Source organism: Alosa alosa, chromosome 3 (genome assembly GCF_017589495.1).
Source record: "Alosa alosa isolate M-15738 ecotype Scorff River chromosome 3, AALO_Geno_1.1, whole genome shotgun sequence".
Taxonomy (NCBI): Eukaryota; Metazoa; Chordata; class Actinopteri; order Clupeiformes; family Clupeidae; genus Alosa; species Alosa alosa.
The window spans coordinates 7,649,167-7,660,497 of record NC_063191.1 but is presented as its reverse complement, the minus strand read 5'-3'; the positions used below and the strand labels follow the sequence as shown (position 1 = coordinate 7,660,497).

At 42.8% G+C, this 11,331-nt stretch overlaps 1 protein-coding gene across 1 annotated transcript; it reads right to left on the bottom strand.

The window, feature by feature from the left end:
- Positions 1-1,397: 1,397 nt before the first annotated feature.
- On the bottom strand, positions 1,398-11,110 carry casq2 (calsequestrin 2). The gene is made up of 12 exons (XM_048238623.1): positions 10,461-11,110; positions 7,431-7,515; positions 6,920-7,020; positions 6,641-6,752; positions 5,163-5,236; positions 4,582-4,643; positions 4,381-4,463; positions 3,777-3,820; positions 3,588-3,642; positions 3,392-3,492; positions 2,591-2,665; positions 1,398-2,507 (listed from the first exon to the last, which is right to left on the bottom strand). The coding sequence occupies exons 1-12, from the start codon at positions 10,698-10,700 to the stop codon at positions 2,178-2,180; spliced, it is 1,362 nt and encodes a 453-aa protein (XP_048094580.1). The 5' UTR covers positions 10,701-11,110; the 3' UTR covers positions 1,398-2,177.
- Between the last annotated feature and the right edge of the window lie 221 nt (positions 11,111-11,331).

Here is an 11,331-nt window from a genome sequence, read left to right as displayed (position 1 = left end):
CACACACACACACAACCACACACACACACACACGTTTCCATGTGACAGAGAGACAGAGTCGGGCTACTGACAGAATGATTTGTGTTGAACTGATGGAGCACTTTTGGGTCTGTCTGCTCAATTAGCGCCTAAGTGCCAAGACATCCATCATATGAGACACCATCTATCCATCTCTACATCCCTCTCACCCGCAGTCTGTGTGTGTGTGCGTGTGTGTGAGTGTGTGTGTGTGTGTGTGTGTAGGGGAGAGAGAGACGGAGACAGAGCAAGATAGGCGGGGAGAAGCGAGGGAGAAGAATTGGTGTGTATTGTTTGTTTTCTACAGGGCACTGTAAGTTCTCTGTAATACTAGTGAATCCCCACGGAAGTCCAACAGGGACTCGAGGAGCCAGTTGTAGCCCAACACCTGTGCTGCTGAATGGACACTAAAGGGTGCGTGGCCCCCCTCTCTCTCTGGATCTCCGTCATATCAACACTAATGTAAATCATGTAAATGTAAATCAGGTTTCTCGGACAAGTATACTTGCATATATGAGGAACTTGGCTTCTGCATTTATCCCATCTGTGAATTAGTGAACACACAGAGAGGTGAAGCACACACTAACCCGGAGCAGTGAGCTGCCTTGCTACTGCGGCGCTCGGGGAGCAGTGAGGGGTTAGGGGCCTTGCTCAAGGGCACTTCAGCCGTTCCCACTGGTCGGGGATCGAACCGGCAACCCTTCGGTTACAAGCCCGGAGCCTTAACCAGTAAGCCCCAAAGTCGTTTACTAATGGCACATGAAAACACGATACCACACTGACAGCACTGACTATGTTCCACTACTTTACGTCTATAATACATGAACTCTGTCCTACATTCGTTTTCTCCCGCTTCAAACACATAGATATTCACATGACTGAACATACATGAGCATTCATATGCACATGTACTCCTAACAGAACATACAAATAAACAACAGCAGTAAGCACATACATGCTCACACACACATACACACACACACACACACACACACACACACACACACACACACACACACACACACACACACACACACACACAAATATGTACAAATAATGCACTAAAACGCATCACCGGTTCAATCCCTTGAGCCATGGAAAGTAATTTCTGTAGGATTAGAGTTGTATGTTGTATGATGTATGTACACAATGGCACTCTGCAGAGGGCAAAGTAAGTGTAATGCTCTTATGTGTAACATGGCAGTCACTCTTACTGGTCATCCTTGCAACATCCAGTACCAGCTGTCAAGATGTCTCTATGCTCCCACCCACCCCCCCACCCATCGGGATAAAAAGCAAATAAAACACCCGTGTGAAGGTGAGGAGAAAAAATGGTGTTCTGCTTACAATCATTTTGCACATATAAACAAAAACACATATATTTTTATTTTATTTTAATGGCATTATATATTTTGATTCCATTTCCAATGTTCAGTTTCAATGAATATTCAATTGAATTCAAAAAGTGGTTTATTTGTTGTCATAATTATAAGGCCTGCAAAGGTGAAATTGAAATGCAATATCTTCCTCAATTTTGTGCATTTTAATTTGTTTGTTTGTTTGTTTTAAATCCCATACTATTCAGAGACAGGGGAAAATACACACACCAACAGATACCAATAGATATGTACACACACTGACACACACACACACACACATGCACATGCACACACAGTCATAGACACATACTGTACACACACACAGACACACACACACACACACACATACAGATGCACACACAGTCATAGACACATACTGTACACACAGACACACACACACACTCATGCAATTACATCCAGAGAAGGTGAGAGGCATTACATGTTAAAACTCCCAGTGGGTTAATACGGTGTAATGCCTGATGGAAGCCCTTTGCAGATATCTGTGGGTGCTGTAGCTCTGGAAAGTTCTCCATACAGAGGCGCTGGAGCAGTGCTACAATTCACTTGTAGCACATTTGTATTACCATTATATCTAGACATTGGATTCAGTCAAACATATCTAAATTGAAATGTGTTTGACTGAATTATTTTCAAGGTTAAGCAATGTACAAAATGTACAAAAACTTTTGACTCAAAGTTCAGATTGACTGCTCTTCTGTCTTCACTGAACGGACTGATGTCTTATACAATTTGCAGAGTATAGCCTGCTAGCCTGTTGAATTATTCATCATCATCGTCATCGTCGTCGTCATCATCGTCATCATCATCATCATCATCATCATCATCATCATCGTCGCCATCATCGTCATCATCGTCGTCGTCATCATCATTATCATCATCATCATCATCGTCGTCGTCATCGCTATCATCATCGTCATCATCGTCGTCATCATCGTCGTCATCATCATCGTCATCATCATCATCATCATCATCATCATCATCATCCTCAGTGTTGACTTTGCCTGAGAGCACGTCTTCGATCCAGTCCTCCAGTTCTTCAGCTGTGGGCAGATCATCATCATCGTCCATCTCCATCCAAATGCTGTCCGCCTGCGGGTGGGAAATGATGTCAGAGTTCAATGTGCCAATACCCAGTTCATAGCATGTGAATGTATGTAGTTGTGAATACTCACATCAGTAACGTTGACCACACCAATCTGAGGCCTGAAGAGGTCGACTTTAAAGGTTTTTTCCCAGTATGTGATCAGCTATGGCATAAGGAAAATAAAACGTTTAATATGCATTTCAAAGTGGAACTACTGTGCTTTGGTCTAAGACTAATGAGCTAGCCACCTAAAAGGCATATAGGCTAAAACCTATAACATCACACGAGAATCTAACTGGTGTCCTCTGGTGATATGTTGAGCAATGTCCTAAAAAATACCTAAACATTTTCATTTAGTCTATTTAAGATGAAACAAATATTTGATTTGAGTACTAGTAACTCAAAAAAATATTATTAATGTGTCAATAATATAAATTCAATAGAGTTCACTGTACATAAAATGGTGGATCATTTTCATTTTGTAGACTGTTGCATTTCTTACAACTGAACAATGGACAGCAGTAGACAGCAGGACAACTGCCATCTTCCATTCTTGAATTTCCCCTTGAGGATCAATAAAGTATCTATCTATCTATCTATCAGTATGAAGGACATAGATAAAGCCTGAACTGTGTGACATCTACAGGTACAAGTAAACAGTTTCACATCAAGACCACAGACAGATTATAATAACAATCAAATAGGGCTCTTCAGTTTTTTTATGTGGACTTCTCCACAATGGTTACCCTGACCATACTCCATTTACCAGCATTCACCCATACATTTAACTCTCTCTCTCTCTCCCTATCTCTCTCTCCCTCTCTCTCTTTCTCTCTCTCTGTCTCTCTTTCTCTCTCTTTCTTTCTCTGTCTCTCTCAGGTGTACTGACCAGTGGGAAGTCATCGGGGTCGATCCATACGATGCTGAGGTCTTTGTTGTGAGTGTTGTCTCTGGCTACTTCTTTCAGGATCTCAAGGAACTCAAAGCCATCTGTGAACCACAACCAAGACTTGCCGTATGAGATATTTATTCATGGGGCATGAGTTTTCATTTCATTGTGTGAAATGTGAAGTGTTGAATGTTACCAGGGTCTTCTTCCTCTGCAAAGGCCACGATATGAATGCCATCCATGTCATCTTCCTAATGACAAAATTAACAAAATTTACAGGATTTACGCTATGAAGGGCAATATATGCAGGGCAATCTATGCATGAATTTGTGCATGTCAAATTAAAACAAAATCTAAAAAGCGTTCAGAATGGTTTGGTTCTCACCCAGGTCTCAAACATGTCCTCAGCCCGCAGTTTTCTCAGTGTAGCTCTGGCGACAGAGAGAGGGAAAAAAAATCAAAGGGTGTCACAACTTACATCTCCTGCACTACCACTGCACTGCACCAGATGGCGCTCCACAGACAGGGCCCAGGTGATTCCTCCTGTTTGTTGTTTGCTGTCCATAAACTGCCAGTGTCACATGGAGTGCTTACAGTTTCCTTGTGTGAGCTAAGCACTAAAAGGGACACGACCAACTTTTTGGGAAAGTGGCTTATTTGCCATCTCCCTCAGAGTCAGACAAGAGTAGACATACCCATCTCTTGCCTGCAATAACCCAGTCAATAACCAATAACCCTGGCCTAGCATAGCATAATTCACTGGAAGTGGCTTAACCCACTTCCAGTGAACTATGAGAGAGAGAACAGAGTCACACTGGGTTATTGCACACACAAAAAAGTGAAGGGTATGTATCCTCTTATCAAACTCTGAGCTAGATAGTAAATAAGCTAATTTGTAAAAAAAAGTTGGCATGTTCCTTTAAGACCTACTGTATGAAGACACTGTTATGGAGCCACTTATGAAGACATTCCTTTAGAGCTATGGAGACTCCCAGTAAATGGTATCATGAAAGCCACGATCTCCTCCTCAGAGTTGGGCTTGTCAGGAATGGTCCGGAAGAAATAGGTCCACCTCATTCATCTTCAGTCTGTGTTCAGTGATACACACAATCAAATCAGTGCCCTACATGTCACCTGACTGCAACTCCTCCTCATTCTAAGGTGAGAGGGCTTGTACTGCGGAGAACAACTCATCCATGAAGGGCTCATAGAAGTCCACCTCATTCATCTTCAGAGTCAGAGGTTTGGCCACCTGCAGTGATACACACAATCAAATCAGTGCCCTACATGTCACCTGACTGCAACTTGCATGAAAAATGTCTGTTCTGTTGGTATTCTAAGAGTGAGAGTGCATGAACAAGCAGCCACATTTATTGTTATCAGAACAACCATAATGCACTCTGACTGATTTTTTAGTGATTTTTTTGCAAGGACTTTAACTGTAATCTCTTATTTCCTGTATGCATTCATAATCACACACATTAAAATGCAAAGCACTGGTGGAGGATATCATAGTATAAAGTACAGTAATGCATCGGATTATACACTTCTGTATCTCAAACCTGACACTGATTTGACTCATACATTAGGTAATGATATGAGCAGATAGATGTTAATGTGCTATAATGGAAGCTAATGTGAAGTGCTCTTAACACAGGGAATTTATATGGTGCATTAAAGAGACTTGATTGGAGTCTCAAAGACTTAAGAGGAAAAGAATCTTGTGGATTTACTTCAGTGGTGACAAGAGTTTATGTCCTATTTTACTCACTGATTTTTCAAAGGTGGCAAAAAATCTGATGTAAGGTTGGAATTGCTCTGCTGCCTCTTTGAAAGCAAGGAAATCTGAGGAGAGGAGTTGAGACAAGAGCAGAGGGATAGAGAGGAAGGATAAAAGGAGAGGAAAGGAGGGAGGGATGAGAGGAGAGGAAAAGAGGGATGAGAGGAGAGGAGACAAAAGGAGAAAGAGGGCAAGAAGAGAAAGGAAAGGAGACGAAGGGGAGATGAGATGAGAAGAGAAAGGAGATATGAGATGTGAAGAGAAAGGAGAGATGAGATGAGAAGAGAAAGGAGAGATGAGATGAGAAAGAGAAAGGAGAGATGAGATGAGAAGAGAAAGGAGAGATGAGATGAGACATTACGAATACAGATGGGAGAGCAAGACGAGAGATGTGGAAGGAAAAGGGAACAAAATCACAAAGCAGAAACAGAAAGCATCGTTACTACTGATTCTGTTATATACCTATATGTATATACTGTATGTTATAAAAATGTGCCTGACTGTGATGTGATATCTGATTACATTATAGAGAGGACATGTCTGCTTTTACAGACAGCACATAACCCAGAAGCAGGCCAGTTCTGGGCCAGATCCAAGCCAGCGCCGGCTCTGTTGAGTCCGACTTGACAGCAGCTATTTAAAGGTAACCTTTCATCTCCATGGGAGCTGAGCTAGGCTGACATTAGCCTTTTACCATTTAGTGAAATGGTTATGGGCCTCAGCATACGCCGGGGGAGGAATGCCAGCTTTACTTGGAGACGGGGAGAGGGGGAACAGAAATAGGCAACCTTTGACCCTCTGTACTGCAGATCTCTGAACCAATCGCAGCTCATTCTCAGATGTGACACTACATGGAAATAGAATGTGTAAGGTCTAGAGTTCTGTAATCAATTCACATGCCAGAAATGACTTGGTACAGTCGTCAATGCTAGGGATGTTTTTGGTGTACAATCATAGATATTTTTAGCATGTTGAGGTACACCGACTAAATATTGTGTATCTGTGTGATAAGTTACTAATATTTTTCTTCGTTCACATAAACTGAATTCTTTCCTAAATACGCACATCCAGACTATGTTGCTGTGCAGTGGTAGTGGAGCATGGGGGCGTCACTTAGACTAAACACTGCTCTGATATTGACTTCATGGGTTTATGTGCAACAGCATGAGTGGAAGATAGACCAGTGTTTTCACAGCTGAGGTGCATGGCATGATTTAATTGCCTTGATAAGTCCATGGCGAGAATATGGTTTCAATTGACACGCCACTGTGTCATATAGAAGCATGTAAATGTGTTTGCACACACACTCAAACACACACACATACACACACACACACACACACACACACACACACACACACCTACACCCTGCCATAGAACACAGTGCCGTACATGCCATTACTTGTCTGCATACATACTGTACACACTCACATTAGGAGACACCTGCATTCTCGCTAAATGAGACTCACGTTCAGAGTCTTGGTTTTTGAAGTAACCAACAACCCGGATTTCGTCATCCATGCGATCAAATGCTCTTAATTCAAGCGCATTATCAAGTACTTCCACTGGATCCTCCATTAACTGTGAGAGCAAATGAGAGAAAGAAAAGAAACAGCAATATCTGTAAATTTGACATTGATCTTCTCTTTAGCTTGATGACTGCCCTTTTTGAATCTTTTTAAATAGGAAAGCGGATAGTTTACTGAGAGGGGTGGATAGAGCAGGGCAGCTTAACCCATGCAACTTACGTCTAAAAGGAACTCCACAAGGACATTTGCAGAGAGCATCCCGTCAAACTCGATCACACGGTCGTCTTTGAAGATGTAAACACTGCCCTCTTCATCCAGGCCTGAGAGCGAAGGGGAGAGAGCAAGCCAGGGAGATGAATAGAAAGGAACCCGGGAGAGGAGAATGGAAGGAAATAGAATGTAGAACAGAACAAAATGGAACAGAATCGATCAGAACCACATTGGAATGGAAATCAACGGAACACAAATTACAAATGTTTTGTGTGTGTGTGTGTGTGTGTGTGTGTGTGTGTGTGTTGTGTGTGTGTATGTGTGTGTGTGTGTGTGTGTGTGTGTGTGTGCGTTCGTTTGTGTGTGTGTGTATGTGTGTGTGTGTGATGGGGGGGGCATCAATTTCAGCAGACAGCACATAATAATTGTACTTTATAAAACTCGGAGATAGTGCTTTTTTTTATCTTGGACATCAACAAAGGACTGTGACACAGCTATTTCATGACAGAGGCTGGCTCACCGAGTTTCTTAGCAACCTTGGCGTCTTTGTGGGAATCGACCATGCCAAAGCCGATGTTCTTCACCTCCAGGACTTGGGCTGCCAGCTGCTCAACAAAACAGAACAGACCAGGAGGCATCAGGTGCTGGCATCAAATTGATGCCCTTAATCCTAAAGCACTGACATCTTTTTTTCAATGCTGTCCTGTATTCTGCATAAACAGCAACGGCAATGACAATGGCAAACTGTGGATTTGTGATAGATATGTCATATTGATTACTGATTTGTGATAGATATGTCATATTGATTACTGATTTGTGATAGATATGTCATATTGAAATGCAGCTTGGTGGGTAAAGTATGTTAGTGGATTTTAAGAAATAGGTAGATTCCATATGCCCACAATCTGTATCAGGGGACAACCTCAAAGAACCAAAAAATATGCCTTTCCCACAATGTCTATTATAATACTTGCAAACATTATTCAGAAGATGGATATTGAGCCGTTAGCAGGCATTGCGCACAGCAGTCTGCATGTCCTCTCATGACTGTCCTGGCAAAGGTTGCTTAAACATCAGCAGCTCGTAATCATCTATTTAACCCAAATACTAGATCAGTCCCCTAATCACTGTTTAAAACAGTTTAAAACAGTTACGTAAAATTTCGCTTGTGATAGAGATTTAAAAGTGCCTCAGAGGTGCAACAGTTATCACCATGCGAAAGAACATGCATGGTATTCAAATTACGGGCAAATCTGTGATTTTCAAGCCGTTATATGTCATTGATGAAACTGACAAATCATGTAACAAGGCATAGTCTGTGTAATGTATAATGATAAGAAGCCCTGTGTGAGAGAACAAGGCAAAAATAAGGTGACAAATTGGGCTTATAATGGCAATGCTAACTCGATCACCCCCCAGTGAGTAATACATGCATGCATGGGTGGATACAATCACTGCTCTATAATCATTTCTGAGGTGATTGCTCTCTACAAATACTACCCGAGAGCTCTCTGAAGTCACTGCGATGTGAAGCCGGCTGACAAAAGAAGCCAAAAGAACAGTAGAGTGTTCTAAGAATACTGCTATCAGGTCTCCCTGGACAGCGCCTGATTGGAACATAAATTAAGAATAGAATGGTCTGGTATGGTGTCCTCGGCTGTAATTGGCACCCACTCTGGCACTCTCACAGAGGTAGAATGGACAGCAGAGATGGATTTGTCACCTGAATGATGTTAGTGGTTTAAGTCTAGGCCTCTGTTGCCCTAAGCTCAGCAACTTACTGTGAGTACTTTGACATTTTAAACACCATTACGGATTGCAAAGGCTAATTCATGTTGGGAAGGAGAACACAGTGACATACTTCTGTCAAGGTGAAAGCAATGAGCATTTTAGCCACTATTAGTATGCCACTGCTTCTTTGTATAGGGGATAGCAAGGAAGAAAATAATTGTACTTTGTTTGTATGGACTCAAAGATGTAATCAACCAATCGTCTAAGTATTGATATAAGGTCCTCAAATTTTGTGTAAGTGTGTAAGTTGGAACCAATCGTCTAAGTACTGATATAAGTTCATGAAATTGGGTGTAAGTGTGTAAGTTGAAATTGTTGACTGAGTTTACTGTAGAGGATTTCTTTACAGTTTTGTGTCACACCTAATTAGACACCACTCATATAATTACTTAAGCATGTGAAACTTGTGCATGGAGACTTATTTCAAGCTCAGCCAAGTGAAACATGAGAGCACAAGAAATTCAAGGCCAATAGCTTTTTTAGGCAAGACAGCTGGGCTGCTTTTCCTCTCACGGGTGGGACAGGCAGAGACAATACACAGTACTGGCATCGCAGGAAAAATCTTCCTCAAGGAATTGGTCTGGTGCATCCTGAAACCGATGATAAAAATGGCAAGCAGTGCCACTGCTAAGCACAGATTATAAAGTAATTTGTGTGGCTTGTTGGTTAATGCCATGGTGTCCTTGAAATCTATGTACAGTATGAGTGAGCAGGAGGTTGTGTGTGGGATGGGGTGGGGTGGGGATGGGGGGGGGAGGTGTCCGGTTTCAGCCAGGAAGGCACTGTAAGTTGTGATTGGCAGGGCCTACTATAGGAAACAAATGTGAATTAGAATAAATTAAAGGAGATGACAGCAGAGGAGAGAGACAAACCAATGATGACCTTGGCAGGAGCACACATATGTTCTTGGACACATACCCACACACCTCACACACACACACACACACACACACACACACACACACACACACACACACACACACACAAGTAATCTGTGACCCAAGAACACTATTACTGTAACACCAGTGGGCCCAGTGTCGTGCATCAAAACCAATTGCACATTATTAATCAGTGACATATTAGCATTGCTAGTCATGACCATTGTTGAAGTACTAAGGCGTGTGTGCAGATTTGAATGTTCAACAAAATCTACAAAACACGCTGTGACCAAGCTCAGTAATTGGATTGGGCTCAATATACCAGACTTTCTGTGGATATTTAAAGACCAGGAGATCAGGCAATGATAACAATGTAGCAGCCGAGTGAACACTCCTACTAATGGAAGCCATTTTTCACTCACAAATGACACTAGCGTCTATTCCTAGACTAGATTCCCTCCTGTTCACTGTCATTGCATTGTTTCTATTTTCCAGCAGTGGCTTGAGTTGGTATGTTTATAGTGACCTTTCACTTGTGACTGTTATTTGGCTCTCTCTCTCTCTTTCTCTTAACTCTGTGCAAACACATTTGATTCTCAACACTAACATGCCATATTCCCTTATTCTCACTCTGGCACCAAGATTGCTATTTCTGCAGTTCCCTCTGGACAATACACCCAAATAAGGCCTTCTACCATATTAGTTCTATGTTATCCACAGGCGAAAAATACATGATTGCTCTGTTAGTTACATTCATATACTTGTCCCACGCATGTCAAATCATTTCTGTCTCTCTGACTTTCCATGTTAACTAAGTCCTCTTAGCCCACCACCTCTTTCACCTCCTCCACCTCCTCCCTTCTCCTACTGTACAGCCATACCTCCAGGACGAGCTCGGTCATCTGGAACTGTTTCTGCTGATCCTTGGCGGTGGGTGGTGGAGCGTGGTAGAGCAGGCATAGCATATCATACTTCTTCAGGGCCTTCTTGAAGTTCTTGTCGTCGATATCCAGGACGCGGTCCTTGCCATCGTAGCTCGGGAAATCAAGGCCTTCCTCGGCCAGGGAGAGGAGAGGCGCCAGACACAGGCAGGAAAAGAGGAGCAGCCAGTGGGTCCTCATCTTCTTGGGCTTCCGCTTCAGCTATCCAGCTGGCTCGCCAAAATAAATAAATAAATGAAGCAAAAAGACACCTTACACCTTAGGCTACTAGGGACACCAAGCACACGCTTCAGAGCGTGTCTGAAGACTCAACACAGATTCTCTTCCTCAGTAGATTGAAGTCCAGTCCAGTCAAAGATAAGGCTGATCCCTGGCGCTCGGGGTGGCGTTGCTGTCCTGCCGCCTCGGTCTGACCGTGTCTCTGGCCTTGCTTTGGGACCTGCTGCCCCTGTTTCTGCTCTCTCTGTCCTCTGTGTCCCTCTCCCCACCGAAGACAAAGAGAAAGACGCGTCGAGGATCCAGGCGATGGGACAGGGAAGAGGTGGCAGAGGGGCTGGATACCTTACATAGTAGCACCCCCTCCCTCCCCCTGCTCCACCATCAGCGTTGGCCCTTTTTTAGGAGCCCAGTTGTTTTGGGGCTAAAAATAGCTCAGAGGGCTGCTGAAGAGATGGACAAACTGGAAGGCCGGCGGAGTGGATTCAGCTGAACTAGCTTACGCTAGCATACTGTAATATGAATGATTTGCTGTCTGATTAAGTTACCGAATGACTTTCAAGTGTGAGACATTTAAAGAGAAAGATTACTGTAT

Bases quoted from the DNA above. Each gene is read 5' to 3' on its own strand.
- casq2 (XM_048238623.1), bottom strand. From the start codon at position 10,700: ATGAGGACCCACTGGCTGCTCCTCTTTTCCTGCCTGTGTCTGGCGCCT. The intron at 6,753-6,919 runs GTAAGTTGCATG...TTGCTCTCACAG, and splicing joins TTGTGGAGTTCCTTTTAGAC to TTAATGGAGGATCCAGTGGA. The intron at 4,464-4,581 runs GTTGTTCTCCGC...AAGATGAATGAG, and splicing joins TATGAGCCCTTCATGGATGA to GTGGACCTATTTCTTCCGGA.